Source organism: Lemur catta, chromosome 7, assembly GCF_020740605.2.
Source record: "Lemur catta isolate mLemCat1 chromosome 7, mLemCat1.pri, whole genome shotgun sequence".
Classification (NCBI taxonomy): domain Eukaryota; kingdom Metazoa; phylum Chordata; class Mammalia; order Primates; family Lemuridae; genus Lemur; species Lemur catta.
Genome location: NC_059134.1, coordinates 48649522 through 48666945, shown reverse-complemented (window position 1 = coordinate 48666945; position 17424 = coordinate 48649522). Strand labels below are relative to the sequence as shown.

The 17424-nt window shown below is 36.4% G+C and overlaps 1 protein-coding gene across 5 annotated transcripts in view; it reads right to left on the bottom strand.

The window, feature by feature from the left end:
• The window catches only part of DLG2 (discs large MAGUK scaffold protein 2), a 1739579-nt gene that overhangs the window by 895427 nt on the left and 826728 nt on the right, over positions 1-17424 (bottom strand). For 4 of the 5 annotated variants that reach the window (XM_045557224.1, XM_045557232.1, XM_045557228.1 and 1 more), the window contains one exon: positions 11325-11486. In XM_045557224.1, coding sequence (XP_045413180.1) covers positions 11325-11486 — 162 coding nt within the window. The remainder of the gene's footprint in view (positions 1-11324; positions 11487-17424) is intronic. The other variant, XM_045557230.1, reaches the window with a different exon arrangement.

Below are 17424 nucleotides of genomic sequence, written 5' to 3'. Positions count from 1 at the left end.
ATGGCAGCCACAACAGACACTGCAAAGAGAAAATACCAGTAGTTAATACCATAAAGAATTCAAGTTCAGGCTCAGCCATGTTTGACCAATGTGCTTTGGGGGAATCAACTTCTCTGGGCCTAATGTTTTCTCCCCAATCCCATTTTCATCATTTGTGATATGGAGAAGTTAGACTAGATCCATAGCTTTCTTGTCTTTCTTGACCTTGATCTCAATAAGAAATACATTTTACGTTGTGAGCCCATACACACCCACACACCCACACTAAACTGAAACAAAGGTTTCTACTTGTGATGCACTGTATTTTCTATGCTATTCTTTTGTTTTATTATAAAATTAGCAATTGCATTTATTTCACATCTACTAATGGGTCAGTTGCAGCTTGAAAAGCCTGGATTTAATGATTTCTGTTGTGCTCGTCTGTCTTAAAATTGTATGATTTTCATTTGCAAGTGAATAATATAACTGTGACTAAGAGTAAGAGGTCTGACATCAGACTAGCTGCACTCGTATTCCAGATATACCAAGCACTAATTGTGTGACGATAAAAAAGCTTTTTTAACTTCATTATACCCATTTTCCTCATCCAGAAAGTGGGAATAATAAGAAAACTTATCTCATAGGGCTGTTGAATGGAATACCCAATGATGTAAAGCATTTAGAATAGTTTACAGAATATGCTAGGAATTCAATAAATACATTATTATTATTATTATTATTTCCTCCTAAATAACCTGTAGACAGAAAACTCGATGAGCAAATATCAATACGGAGAAAGAAAAACTCATGAAATTAAATTTTAGACCTTAGCAGCTGCCTCATACCTCCTCCCTCTAGGAACTTAGTAGTTTTGTTGAACAAATATGCTTTTTTGTTGTTGTTAAGACAGAGTCTCACTCTGTTGCCTGGGCTAGAGTGCCATGGCGTCAGCCTAGCTCACAGCAACCTCAAACTCCTGGGCTTAAGCAATCCTTTTGCCTCAGCCTCCCGAGTAGCTGGGACTACAGGCATGCGCTACCATGCCCAGCTAATTTTTTCTATATATATTTTTAGTTGTCCAGCTAATTTCTTTCTATTTTTAGTACAGACAGGGTCTCACTCTTGCTCAGGCTGGTCTCAAACTCCTGAGCTCAAACGATCCTCTGGCCTCGGCCTCCCAGAGTGCTAGCATTACAGGCGTGAGCCACCACACCTGGCCACAAATATATTTGATACAATCCAAATCACCTTGTCAAAAAAAAAAAAATCACCTTGTCAAAGAGAACCCCAGGTTAACATATATCTGATTTCAACAACAAAATTATACCATATGTAATGGTGCTAGAGTGATCCCTTAGGGTTTATAGAAATAGGATTGTATCTGTATTCATAATTAGTTTATAAATACAGTTCTAGACATAGAATAAAAACTGGTTCCATTTTCATGGGCTAATAATAATATTCTCTAAACTTTTAGTATGGTTAATATGTGAATTCAATATTTGTTAAATATCTCTATTTTTTACCCAAATATTACTGGATACCATCTTGTTACTTGAAGTAATGCTTTATAATTTTTAAATGAACATACCAGGAATTACATACCTAAATTAATGTTTCCCTTCAAATGGTCATCTTGAAAGATTGTACATATGTTCTACATCTTCTATAACTAGCCAAATAAGAAAGTCCACTTCTTCATACTTTAGTAAATTCTTGTTTGGACCACTCAAAATTTGCTACAATTTATTTGCACTAGCCAAAGTGATATTCACTTTCATAAGAGAGATGACAATTTTGCTAATATACTTTTGCTTAGCTGAGATGGGAATATTCTGTAATTAAAATCATTCTCTAAAAGATAGTAAAGTTAAGAATTTGATAAAGAATAGCCAATCTTTGATGAGAGCTCAGAGTTCATTAATCTTAAATTTATATTTGGTCCATACATATACACTTTCTATTTTTTAAATGAATATTTAAAAGTGTCCAGTGTTATTCTAAAGACTTTCCATGTATTATATATCAAGTAATCCTTAAAGCAACCCTATAAATTCCATACTGCTATTTCCAAGAGGGGAGAAGTTAACAGACTTACTAATAGACACAGCTAGAAAGCAACAGAACCACAGTGTAAAGACAAGTGAGTCTGATTCTAAATCTCATCTGCTTTTCACTACACGCTATTACATTTCTGAATTAGCTGGGAAAGAGTTAAAAATTCTATATCACAATGAATGTCAGCACTTATTTATTAATCTACTGTGTAAAGTTTGGAATAACTTCTATGTATCTTTACTAAGAAAAAATAATTGAAAATATGCTCACCAAAAGGTTATGATTCTAGATTTTTTTAAATAGGAGAGGGATGTAGGAGTTATATATCATTTTAGGGCAACAATGACAATAGCATTATTAACAACAGTAATAATATGTGCCTTTTATTGACAGACAATCTCTGTGAGCTTTAGTACATTATTCCTAATCGTTACAGAAAATCTTGGCAGTGGTGAGATCTTAGTCTTGAAAGAACTTCTCTTCATATCTGAGTTAACCCTTTAGAAATATCTATAGCTATAAATAACCAGTAATGACACATTTATAATTTTTAGGAATACTCTTTGTTTTTAAAATTTATGACTTTAATATATATATATAAAAACCTAATATTTCTTAGAAAAATTTCATTACTACTAGTTATTATTACTATATTGATGAAAAAAGTAGGAAATTTGGATTCCATTCCATAAACTCATCTTTCAAAAGCCAAGGTGGGAACTCATTAACCCTTTATGGGCTTAGTTCTAGAGAGAATTCTTAAATTGTGAGATGCTGCTGTGGTTACTATGCTTAACATCCTCTTCCTCCCTCTTTCCAATATCTGGTCTAAATAGCCAGAATTATTTGGGTTATGTTGTTGGTATCCTTTCCAATGAAAGATAATTGGAGTAAAAAATGTTTTATTTGCCTAGAATTTTGATCAGGAGCTTTTGTGCCTCAATTCAGTATGCGTCTTTCAAGGCCCTATTCCACTCAACCACTTCCTCTCACCACGGACTAGGCCTGAAACAAATGCATTATTCACAAATATGCAAATCCCTGCCAAAACCCCTCTTATGTTTTTATTAACTAAGAGCTTCTCAATTTAGGTCTCATAAATCTGTTTCTTTTCCAAGACTAGTGCTTCCAGGATCATCAGCTCAGCTACTTCCACCATCTAGTGGCAAGAAATAGAAATGAACGGATTTTACATTTCCGAAGATTACTAATTTTCTAAAATAGCAAGAATCAGCATAGTTCTCTAATTAGTGGCACTACCAAAAACACTATGTCGAGAAAGGAAAATATAAACATTTTTTCCAGTTTACGATGAGGATCTCATGAGTATGGGGGTCAAATGTAGCTCATAAGCTATTTCTTTTTTCTTTTCTTTTTTTTAAAAAAATACTGATCAAGTAACAAGTATTTAAAAAGCATGTCCTGTTTGTTCAACACAATCTTAGGCATTTTGGAGGAGCTACATATTCTTGTGCACATAAGATATAATTCCATTTTATTAGAATTGTACACCTCAGTTAAGAAAGTAGAAATGTTAAACTACTAAGCGCTAAATGTTGTGGTAAATTTCTCACTGCTTCACGGTCTCCTCAGTAGGTCTCTCTGTCTGGACAAAGCCCCTAAAGGTGGTAGTGTCTCCTGTGTTTCAGTCCTCAGTGTTCTCATCCCCTTTCCTGAGCAATCCCACCCATACTCACAGCTCCAACTATGTTGAAAACTTCCAGGTTTCCATTTTCTGGATCAGATCTCTCTTAATTCTCAGATCTTTATTTCAAACTGCCCCTTGAACACTTCTACCTGGGTATCACATAAATACCTCAAACTCAATTATTCAAAGGTAAACTCAGAATCTCTCCCCACCATCACCCCCACCACTGCCACTCGAAAACCGGCCCTTCCTCTGGCATTCATGATTTCATCGTATGATATAACCTCCACTGAATGGGCAAATAAAAATTTTGTAAATTAACCCTTCTTTCTCTCCCTCTACCTTCCATATTTAATAGGTCTCAAAGTCCTGGTGATATTACTTCCTAAATAAGCTCTCTAGTCTCCCCCTCCCTTCATCCCCAATGTCTTTGCTTTATATCAGAGCTTGTCTATGTCTTGTATTTTACCTGATGCCCTTGATTCTGACATCGGTCTTTCCTAATTTTTCCTCCACTCTACCACATGGCATGAATAATAGTCTAATTTGCAAATTGGGCCATGTCATTCTCCTTTTTAAATTTTGTAGTTACCTCTCATTACCTACAAGGTGAAGTCCAATCTCCACATAAGGCCCTTCATTAACTTTTCCCACCCATCTCCTTTGTTTTATGGTATATTTTGGGCCCACCTCATTCCCCTTTCCTTAATCCTTATATTCCATCCCAGTGCCCTACTCAACTACTTGCAATTCCCAGACCTTTTCCATATTGTAACACAACTGCTGGAGTCTAGGACAACCCTGACCTTCCCCTCTTATCTCCTACTTTCTTCAAGTGAAAAAAATGATCTCCTCTATACTATTTTCTCTGACCATATCTCTAGCTTCAGAGAAAATTAAAGTTTCTCTAGGTCTTGAAAGAACTTAACTTTTCTTTGCTACTTCCTTTATTGCATACCATATGATATGGATCGCACCATATGATATAGATCATATGTATATGTCACCAAACTTGTGAATCTAACTATAACATACAAGCAACTTGAAGACACGTTCCTCTTTGTACCTTTAGGGAATAACATAGAGCCCAGCATACAGTGGGAGGTAAAATGCATTTTATGGAACAAATATTGTAAATGAATTAATGCATGAATCAATTAGTTAATACATGTAAGAGATTTTAATATTAAATTTAACTATGTCTCAGAAATGCTAGATGATTATTCCAAGGTTATTCAGGTAGAAACTATAGAGTCAGGGTTCAAATATCTATTTGTTTGGCTCCTAAATCCATGTTATTTTATAATAACCACACTACTTTCTGCCTGGAACCAGTGAAAATCTGGACTGGGATGGTAGCTGTGGACACTAAGGAGAAGGTGGGAACACCAAGACATTTAAAAACTAATATAGAAGAGATTAAGGTGAAAAAAATTCCAGAAGTAATTCTAAATTTTCCAGTTTAGAATATTAGAATAATATGGATACATACTACAACTAATAACAAAACATTAATAGCAATAAGGATAGCTATCATTTTTTTATATTTCTTATGTGTCAAGCTCCAACCTAAGAGCTTATATAAATTATTCTCACTTAAACTTTACAAAAGCATATAAGTAGATGCCATTATTTTAAAATAAAGAAACTGAGGCCTACAGAAGTTAAATAACGTGAGCAAATTCACACAGCTCTTGGTATTTGAATCTGGTTGAGTCTGATTCTAGAACCAGAATGAACCTTTATGTTGTACTTTTCTATGCCACAGTCCATGTGTGTCACAGTATTTCCTGAAGTATATGTGCCCAGCAAAAACATAATTTTGTTCAGAAGAAAGGTTTCCATGACCAAATATGTTTGTGAAATACTTTGTACTAACCATATTCCCATCTCAGAGATTTACATTACATATTATCATATTAAAGGTTCTGAGAAATCCTTCACTAAGTCAATGGATTTAACTACCCAAATGTGTTTAAACATTCATTCCTTTTTCTTCCCTATAATTCTGACAAAAATCCTACCAAACATACTTTTGGAAATGCTAGTCTAGTTATATTGTAGATTCTAAGATATAACGGAGTAAAAAGAAAAACAAAACAAAAATAAGATGTGGTCCAGATCATGGGAGCTTACACATTTATTAAGAGCAAGAAAAATGGCATATCTACAAGAAAAGACATTATACAGCAGGCTCCCTGATTTGTGGTTTTGCTTTCCATGGTTTCAGTTACCTGAGGTCAACCACAGTCGCAAAATAGGTGCGTACAATACAAGATATTTTGAGAGAGAGTGAGAAAGCACATTCACATAAGTTTTAGTATAGCATATTGCCATAATTATTATATTTTATTATTAGTTATTGTTGTTAATCTCTTACTGTGCCTAATTTATAAGTTAAGCTTTATCACATGTATGTATAGGAAAAAATGCTGTATATTGAGAGTTTGGTATTTCCACCATTTCAGGCATCCACTGGGGGATCTTGGAACATATGCCCCACAGATAAGGGGGTACTAATGTATAGTTCAACAAAAATTATTTAGAACAATAGGCATATTTAAAAATGCTAACTATATGGGTCACACAAACTCCATATGACATAGAATGTTATGACCAGCTGGAGCTGGGCTAAAGTTAATAGGAAAGGCTTCATGGAGGAAGAGGGTTTATTGTACTTGTACTATTGACTAAAACATACTTTCCTATCATCAGGCTCCAACAACTCTAGTAAGAAAATAGCGGAACAAAATATACATTGTTATCCTTCTGTCTCCAATTTTACATGTTGGCTTCCTCAAGCTTAAGCTCTCCTCCATAATTTCCCAAGCTTGCACTGCCTACAGATTTTCCATTGTTTTCCCATATATACTCAACAAATGCCCAGTTGCCCACTTGGATATAGAAGTCTACCCCAACCTCACATATTCCCGCTTTCCAGTAAAGCTTCCAGAACTATTTATTCTTACCTCAGTGAAAATTAGCAAGACAAACAATCATATTTATCTGATTAAAGCAATTCACACCAATTTATGAAAGGTAGCTTTAATCTTCCTTGTTAAATAGTCATTGAATCTAAGAATCTAAGATAGTTTTGAATGAAAGCTAGACCATTTTGTGCATCCTAGGAAATACTGCCAATTTTAACTGCAAGATGCTGTAGGTTTTAGGACACATTTAGATTTCAGAGATGTTAATATGTGATAAAATATGAGGTTTAGAACTGATGAAATTCTGTATCAATGATGATTTGGTAAGGATAAGAGAACAACAGTAAACTCTCTCTCCCTCTCTCTTTCTTTCCCTCTTTCTTTTCTCTCTCTCCCTCTAATAAATACTCTGCACAGGGTACTTTGCTGAGTAGCTGGAGTCCCACAGTATTTAAGCTTGAGGAATCTGAATTCCAGCTGCAGAATAAGAGTAAGTACCACATAATTATAATTCAGGTTCCCCACAAGAGTAATACGGATATTTAAAACCATGTTTTACTGCTCTTTGTTTCCTCATCACTTAGTGCATATAGTAGACACTCAATTAATATTTATTGAACTGACCTAAACTTAATAGACATAAACTGAAAAGCCCTAGACTGAAAAGAAAATTCTTATGCTGTTTATAGGCCAATTTCTTCTGTGGAAGATTTTAAATAGCATCTGAAAAGAAAGCATCCCCATCTTAAGGCAAAGAAAACAAATTCCTTTGAATTCACCACTAAATTACATTTCTCCTTCCAACCCCATACTTCACACTGGCTAAAGCACTCTAATGAAAACAGCCTAAGCAAACCCATCTATCACTCAGGCATCTGGTGTGCACCAAAGACAGATGAATTTTAGAACCGAGGCTTTAAGTGATACACGATGATGAAAAAATGATACTTAAACCTGTGACAATGAGATTACTCAGCTAATGATTCAGTGCCCGCTCAATGTGACATTTAAACTATTATTATCCAGCAATCTCACACTCCGTTTAGGCATGCCATATGTAAATTTCTAATTAATACTAGAGAGTCACATATTCTTCTCAGTAGGATTCTGGGGGCATTAGATGATTGTTTTGCCTCCTCTTCTCTCTTTTAGTGCTTGACCCAAGAACAGTAGACAGATCAAAGAAGGCAAAGATTTGAAAATATGACAGGTCTATTGAGAATTTATACCTTCTTAGCATTTCCCTGATTCTAATAGACTTCCTTTATGAGAAAAAAACACATTAGATTTTAACCATGGCAGGTTTTCCAAACACTTGAACTTTAATAATATAACAACCTCTTAACAACTTCATTAGGAAATGCGTCTTGTTGCTATAAAAATACATGGGTTTGGCCGGGCCCAGTGGCTCACACCTATAATCCTAGCACTCTGGGAGTCTGAGGCGGGAGGATAGCTCAAGGTCAGGAGTTCAAGACCAGCCTGAGCAAGAGCAAGACCCCGTCTCTACTAAAAATAGAAAGAAATTAGCTGGACAACTAAAAAATATATATAGGAAAAATTAGCTGGGCATGGTGGTGCATGCCTGCAGTCCCAGCTACTCGGGAGGCTGATGTAGAAGGATCGCTTGAGCCCTGGAGTTTGAGGTTGCTGTGAGCTAGACTGATGCCATGTCACTCTAGCCCTGGCAACACAGCCAGACTCTGTCTCAAAAAAAAAAAAAAAAAAAAAAAAAAACCCATGGGTTTGAACCTGACATTGCAGTGTTGGGCTAGAGCTATCTCATACTAGCTCAGGAAAGCCTCATGTCCTTCCGTTTCCAAATACATTCAGTAGCTTCAGGTTGGTATCCTGAAATCAATCATGATCATCACTAAATTGGCAAACCCTACAAGACAGGGATTTCTTTTTCTTTCCTAGAAAAATTATACACATTTATCCTTATCACTATTTGTGATAGAGGAAAGGTACACAGAGTCTCTTCACTAAGACAGTCTAAAAGCAGATCTTGTATAGTAAATAACACTTCTAGAAGGTCATCATCAAAAAATCCTGGCCCCAATAGCTATCTCACAGCCTGGTGCAGAAGTCCTGGATGAACTTACCTGTCCTTCCTCTTCACAATAGCTTGGGGGCCACACCACTGAACTGATGTTCAAAACAGGAGAAAAACCTATTCCAACCTTGATGTTTCATATCAGGGGCTTATTAATCATAGATGGCTACTTTAGAAACTGATGAAAGGTGCCTTCAATGAAAGACTATGAAATAAGTTAGAAGGGAAATAAATATAATAGGAAACCTAGGCTAAGAAAATCCACTGAAGTTGAAGACCCTTAATTCTGAAATTTGTGGAAGGCCAGGGATAAAGAAAAAATAGAAAAAAAAATCCTTTATAAATGCGTGATCTGATCTTCAGAAAAAGAAAACTTTTCCCTCAACTTAATAGACATTTTCCAACTGAGGCGTTGAGTCGCATAGCAAATGAGGGTGCCATTATGCAGACTGCAGATGTTCAGATAATTATATTATCATGTATATGCTGGAGACTTTAATACACAAAATGAAGATCCCATAGTGCTTTCATTGTTTTGTTCATAGTTTTACTGTAACTAGGCCAGTATCCCTAATAATTACAATAGCACTAATTATAAAATCTGGGCTCTCCCCATTCTACTTTGAGTACCAAGGAGCTAGTAGGATTATCAAGCATAATCCTACTACCATGACAAAAACTGGCAGCAATTTAAATTATATCTCAGGTATCATCATTCATTGACCTAAACATACTACTAATAATCACCATACTATCAATTCTAGTAGGATGATACAAAATACTAACCTTGATCATGCCACTCAGCCAAAGCCCTTTGGGATCTATACTCTAGAGTTGATTAATGAGTTGGGAAGGGAGAAAGACAAGTTGAGGGGAAGAAAAGGAAGAAAAGTTCCATGGAGGTTCTTATAAGTTTTTCATCCAGTTAAAAAGAATGAAACTGATAGTTAAGTACTCCCAATGCAGTCCAGTCTCTCAATCCTGCCCTTTCTCAATCAATAGCGGTCTACACAGAGTGTAGGCAGTCAACACTTTCTTGCAAAGATAAAAGGGTCCCTATAGAAGGAAGGTCTTCATCTGAACACAGAATTGAATCATTGATTCCTAGAGTTAGACGGGACCTTAGAGACAATTTTGTTCACCCTCCTGCTGAAGGAGTCCTTTCTGCACAACCACTGCCAGGTCATCATCATATGTGCCTGGAAGATGTCTAGAAATGGAAAATTCCTGCCTCATGAAGTAGTCTACATTTTTGGTAGATAGCTTTAACTGTTGGGAACTGTGGTCTTTCAATGATCACAAATGCAAATTCCTGTCAGTTCACAGTGGGTCTGCTTCTGCCCTCTGTATGACACCAATGTCATGTTTTCCACGTGACAGTTCTTGAAGTAAAAAAGTAAGTCTCCTGTCCCCGGATTCTCATTCTTTTCTTCTCCAGGTTAAACATACCCATTTTCATCAGTTATCTAGTGGTTTTCAGAGAAATTCTGGAAAGATGCACATTGTATCCCAGAGACATAATATTTATATATTTTTAGATATTACATAATATTTATTGGAATTTGACAATTGGCTTGGTATTTTTATTTATTAGTGGTAGCTACAGCTAGTTTATTTGATAATTCATTTTAGAATACCAGAGTACTTAAAATGTGCAAAAATTATAAATATAATAAACATAATTTAACCTTTATTTGATATTAATAAGAACTCAGAGAGCATTGGAGCCACTTTTATGGCTATACTTTTTATTGTGCCATAGTTATATGGATGTGCTAATGAAATGAATGTTCTAGATAATAAAATAAAAAAAAATTTTCTTTAGCAGTAACTAAGGTAGGTTTATTTTTTTCATTTCAATTCTTTTCTATTACAGCACAGATTCTATTTCTATTTTTCTTGTTAAACTTTAATCAACATTTATAAGCCTTTTATCCAAAGCACAAATCCAGTAGCACCAGCCCAGCAAAGAAAAAGGCAGAGTAATTTGCAACAAAGGAGCCCAGAAAATTGTTATTCTCATTTAGTTGTCCTTTCTTGTCAAAATACCATTTATAAAAAATTGTTTAAAATTGAATAAAAATAGTAAAAAGTGTTGGGAAAGGTATGACATCAAATAGAAAGAAATCTAGTAAACAATTTTCCCTGGATAAAACAAAGGTGTTGATGAGCCAACTCACACATTTTCCTTTTCAGTGAGAGAGTAAGGCAATCACTTAGATGTGATCCTGTTATATGTGCTGCCTTTGTTTTATCTGGGATCAGGAATGCTGATAGAGAGAGAACATTTAAGCAAAACCTTGATATACTCTGGTTTTTTTAAAAAATATGTGATTTGCTTATTTCCCCTTGCAATTGTTCACCCTTAGCTCTTTCCTTAGCCCATTAGCAGCAACTAAAAGGATTTTCCAGACATTCAAACAACTGCAATAAAAATACGTTCCAGAAATACCAGGTTAGCTTCCACAGGTTAGCTTTCCAAACCACAGAAAGACCTTTTGGCAACCAGGTGCCATTACTGTGTTTTAAAAGGAGGCTCAGTTAATCAGATCAGCAAACATCGCCCTTCACAATGAAGACCAACCACTATTGTCAGCTATATACAAATTTCAAAAAATTAAAAAATAAATAAATGAAGAGCAATTTAACTGACCTTCAGAGGAGAAATGTGAGACTGTAAGACGTATCCGTGGACATTTTCTATTTGAGACAGGTTCTTTTCTGATACATGCACGAGTTCTGGGCCTCTTACTTCATGGGTTAGTCGAGGTAAGGAATGATCATGTGGAGCGTCCTCATCTTGATATCGATACTTCTAGGAGAAAACAAAAGAAAGAAAAAAACATATGTTCATATATTGTGTTTGCAAAGGATACAGTCTGTACTTCAGATTCTAACTCCAGCAATAGTACAAAATGTGTGCCTCTTTTGACTTCACTAAACAGACTTTACTGCAGATTTTTCTAGTGATCACCATAAACCAGGTCAAGTGCAAGCAAAATTGAATTAACCATCAATATCAATCATGCTGATGATTTGTTTTCATCTGACAGTATCTTTCTCTGTTTATGGGCCACTGAAAGGTGATAACAAATGGACTGAGAAAATTTATTTACATAGGTGATAAGGTAACCTTTCTGACCAGAGTAGCTAAAAATTCTAGGTCACAGATGGAGAAGAAAGGAGTGCTGAGCAAGAAAACAATTCTGGCATAGCCCATTCAGGAAACTTAATTTTATTAACATTTCAGAATTCATGAAAGATTTAAGTTCCCTTGAAATGAGGAAGAAATTTTGCCACCCACGCTATTTGTATTAGCCTGGAAGAGAAGACAATGTTCTCTTCCTTTATCCCCTAGAAGGAGAAGTGTTGATTTCGGTTAGTCAGATTCTGGGATGAAAGATCACAATTTCTAGAAGTGGAGCTGGGTTTAAAAGGACTCCAAAAATCAAGGAAAATTTTCTACTTATATTCAGATGACTCCTTGAGGGGAAAGGTAATATTTCCTTCTCCCTTGGTTCCTTTTCTTTCTTTTTTTTTTTTTAAACCATCTTCCTTCTACATGCCTATAATAGAAAGAGAATCCTTGGCAAAGACCATTGTTTGAGTCTTCCAAGCAGATCTAAGGAAGTTGGCAGGGAAAAAAAGGGTCAGGAGAAGAAATGGTCTAAGGGAGCTCATCCCTGGTTTGGGAGCCAATCTCCATCTTCAGCCTTCACCTGGATTTCCATTGTATTTGTCTTTGTAGGCTTCATACCCCTTTTCCTTTGGAGCTGTCCCTTTAGAGTCCCATTGTTTCAAGGCTGTTGACCTACCTGGGAAAGAAAAAAGGGACCTCTAAATCTGACCCCCAACCCAGCTAATGAAGTGTTAGTTTGCTTTGCTTTGCTTTGCCTTTGTTCCTTGTGCACGGCACAGGGGTATTAGAAGCAGGATATCCACACATTGTCATAACACCATCTCATGTTTAATTGTGATATCTAACCTCTTCCCAGTGCCCCATTATTGTTATCACCAACAATTATTTTATCACATCAGGTTACTAAAAACATATCTTCTTATAAAACCATGCCTATGTTTTTCATGGATTTTTCAGATGAGAAGTATAATTTCTTGGATATCAGTTCTCAGGAACCACTCCCATGATTGGTAATTCAATCTGTTGTCCACTCTCACCCAGAAGATGATTTCTACCAGTACTTCTATTTTTGAGGGAGGCTTTCTGCAATGTCTCAGGTAATATTAGTCTCAAAATAAAAATTACAACTAACAGTGTCTTAATTGCAGTTTGGAAAGGACTCTCACATACCTCTTCCATTGCAATCATTCTTAGCTGTGATGTTCCATTTTACCTATTAGAAAACTAAGACTCAGAGAAGTTAAGGTACTTTTCCAGGGTCACCTAAGTAATGGGCATCAGAGCTGGGACCCTGTCCAGATCATTTGAATCTGAATCCTCTTTCTACTATAATCAGCCTTTCCTCCACCCCCATAAAGGAGAGAAAGCCCATGGCTGATAACTGAATTGGTAGTTTTGTAGAAAAAAAAAAATCACTGAGAATACACAACACAATAAGGTTAGAACATTTTGTGAACTGCAAACTCCATGCTTCTGTTTTTGTAACCCTATGAATAATTTGGGAAAATAATCTGCCTCAGAAACATGGGTCAAGCTTAACATGTATTCTTGACTAGTATGTGTTCATTAGGAGTAGAAAAATGTCATACATATGCCTATTTTAGTTTCTCTGGCTTCCAGATGATCTACCCCTACGTCTGCTCCCTGTTTTCAATTCTCTGTCATGGAAGCACTACCATCTATGCTGTCACCTGAGCCAGAAATGTAGGAGTCAATCATGCTCCATCCTCTCTTTTGCCTCCTACCATCTACCAATTTAATCGATTACTCAGTCAACCTGATTTACATCCTGAATAATTCTTGAGTTTACTCCCTCCTTATTCCTCCTCCCCTACCACCAAATGCCACCAACTGCCACCAACACTGCCCACATCAGTTTCTCATCAGCTCTCAGCTGGGCCACAGCAATAGCCTCTGAACTAGCGAGACGGCCTCTAGGACTGCCCCCTCCCCATTTGTTCTCTATGCTGCTCCAGGGGGCTTTCTGAATCATATGCTGATAAAGTTCTTAAAATTCTCCAATGGCTCCCATTGCCTGTCGGTCAGAGTTCAAGCTTCCTTACTCTGCCATAAGCTGCTCTCCCTATATTACTACATGAGCTGAACCCCCATTACTTCTGAATTACTTTTTCTCATCACTCCTACCTCAGTAATTATGGAATAAATATAAACAAATCATTACTTCCAGTATTTAAGCTTATTTTAAAATTTGTGGTAAAATACACATAAAATAAAATTTTGCCATCTTAACCATGTTTAAGTGTACAGTTCAGTAATGCTAATTATATTCACACTTTGTTGTGAAACAGATCTTGAGATCTTCTTCATGTTGTGGGTGTTCCCACAGCTCCCTATACTCCCCCAATCGTGACTCTTATTATGCTATGTGGTTGTATATTTTTCAGTGTTTTTCCATTGAACTGCAAAATTTTGTGAGGGTTGGGACCACACTGGGATTGCTCATCCTCGTATATCCAGTCCTTAGCCAAGTACCTAGCTCAATAAGTATTTGTTGAATATATTTAAGAAAGGCTATTGAACAAATGGATGAAATGAGAATCAGTTGCTTAAACCCAAAAATATTTTGGCTACTGGATACAATCTCTTTTATTGTAAAACATTATGGCCCCAGGTTCAAGTAAAAAAAAGGACAAGCACATCATTTGCTTGACACAATCTTAAAGGACATCAGACTCTTAAGTATTATATGTCTTTTCCCTCATCATTCATTTCAGTAGTATATGCTGAGAATATAAACTAAAAAAAAAAATCCTTGTGCTCAAGAAGACCATAAATTATTAAACATGTTCTACAAATACACAGCTAAGCTACCACACATGGTGATAACAACTATCAGTATAAACTGAGTCTGTGTGAGCAGAAATGGGTCAGCATCAACTCTGAAGATTGTCAGTTTGAAATAGAGAAGATCTGGAATGATATAAAGAGGTAAAGGTTATTCCAAGAAAAGGCATATGTGTAGAAGATACATGTGATAAGAGGGGATGATGTTTGAGGGAACAGTAAAATCTTGAAGTGGACTGTAGCAAATGCTATTGTTTCCCCACTCAAATCCATAGACATCCCTTTCACTCCTTCAAGATTTGTATCTGCACACTTCTCAGGAAGATTTCTCTGGGGTAACTGAAGCCTCCTTTTTTGGATGTGCCTAGAAGTTATAAAGGAACCCCAACCCCCATACCTCAAGGTGAGACAAATTCTGTGGTACAAATTACACTACAAAGCACTTGATAGAATTAGTCTAATTCCAGACTATACCTGGACCTACATTTCTGCAGAGCTTCTTGGTCCCTTACTCCCTATGGGTTTCTCCGGGGAATTACCGTCCATAAATCACGGACACACCAACGCCCATCTTAGGTCTGCTTCTGGTGAATCTGATATAAGACTTGGATGGAACTTGGGTTGTAAAGTAGGATATGGCAGCAGAAGGGGCTGGAAGCCATACTGGCATCCATTTGTACACAATAGGGAGCATTCCAAGAGACCCTGGACCTAAATAACACTCTGCCCAAGCCAGCCAGATATTCTCCCTCCTTTTTTTTTCTTTCAGTTTTGTGCCTATGTCAAGCAAGACATGACAAGAATTGGTGACAAAGTACCATATTTAATTCAAACTCAAGCTTCTAAAGGAATCACCTTGATATAGCATAGTAGAATTTATTTGCTTAGATTCAAATCTTGATTTGTTTTTGGCTGACCAAAAGTATTGATTTGTAATACTAAGACTAATATTAATATTAACATCAACATTAGTACTAATGCTAATGCTGATATTAATAGAAATGCTAATCCTAACACTAATACAATATTAAAACTGGTAATATTACCAGTTACAGTCAATGTGCCAAGAGCCATACTAAATGCTTTATATGCATCATCACCGTATGTGAGATAGGTGTTATTATTCTCTCTATCTGAGGCCAGGATAATAAGCCTCAGGTATTTTTTCCAAGCCTATATACCTGGTAAGTAGCAAGCTAGGTTTCACACACATGTTATTTTGACTCTGGAGCTAGAGCACTTAAACAGTCTGCTAAGCCAATTAGGATTCAAAGGTCTTTAGAGGCCAACTTTACCTTTAGGGAATAAAATTTTCAGGAAACCTTCAAAAATTATCTAACAAGGGATATTAAACAATTCTGCAGAGGTCACACCCTGATGGAAGAATACACCCTAATGTTCTGGATAATTCTGAGTCACCTCTCATTCTAGGGCTTTGCTGGTAGGTATGAATGCCATTCTGGGTATCTTTGAGGATTTCTGTGTTGCCTATAAAAGGAAAGCCATTTGAGGAAATCCTCTTTTGAAATCTGTGCCTTCCTCTTTTTCTTTCCTGGATTTGGTCTATTGGAGGGAGCTCTGGAGTAAAAGAACCTTTGTACATAGATTGTATTTCCTCTTGCAGCTCTAATGGGAGTAAAGGCAGAAGTGCTCAACACAGGGAAGACTGGCATAGTACTTATGTCAACATGTCTTAGTTTATTTTGTCTCTGACTTCTGGAATCCTATCTTCTTCGCCCTTCTGAAGTTCATCTCTGCCTCCAACCCCAGATTCCTTCATCAGGCAAACATTTTCAGGTCCTTGATAATTAGGTTGGGTGTTGTCTCCTCAGAAGCATTCTCTGACTGTTAAGGATGAAAAAATATTCCTCCTTTATGCTTCCATAGTATTCTGCACAGATTTCTGTTAATTAACAGCAACTTTATGTTGTAATGATCTGTCCATGTGCTTAACTCCCCTACTAGTCCATGACTGCCTCAAGAGCAGAGATAGAGTCTTGTTCATCTCTAAATCTTCAATGCCTAACAATTAACACATAGTAAGAGACCAATAAATGTGAGCTTAATTGGATTAAACCTAAATGATGTGAGCGATAATGCGATCCACTTGATCAAAAAGCCCTCCCAGCTGAACTCTGCTCAGGGCTTTTTGCTGACGCCTTTGTGAGTCAGGACCATCCTGAGTTGCCCAGAATTTAAACACAAAATGCTATTTGTGTCTGATCCATCACCAAAGGTTCTGTGGCACAGTTTGGAAGGTGGTGTTATGCTGTCACAGTGTATTATAACTGATCCAGAAATTGGAAATCTTTCAAGGCCTCATAAATAAAAATCTGAATTTATCTCTGTTGCTGCATAAAAAGTGCTCTACTTCCCCCTGGCAGCAGAAGTTGGCGCTGTACTGATGAGAGAGAATGAGAGAGAACAAACCAAAAGCTGAGGAAAGCCAGAATGTGTTTATGTGTTCATGAATAATCTGTAATATTATCATACCTAATAGTGAATTCTGTCCATGGACACTTTGCTAAGAATGTCACAGAAATTATCCCACTTAACACTTACAGCAACATTATGAAAAGGATACAAAATTAAGGAATGATTACAGTTCCTCATATAAAGCCTGACATTAAGGAAATACTAAAACTTGTTAGTTCCACTGCTTCTGTTTAGTATGTTGACAAATAACATTCTCTGTGTTAAGTCTTATCTCTCCCTCTGTAATTTAAGGTCTTTGAAGGTAGGAACCCTGACAATATCTTTGTCTCCTGCAAAGTGGTCACACCAGAATTCTACATAGTGCGTGTCCAAC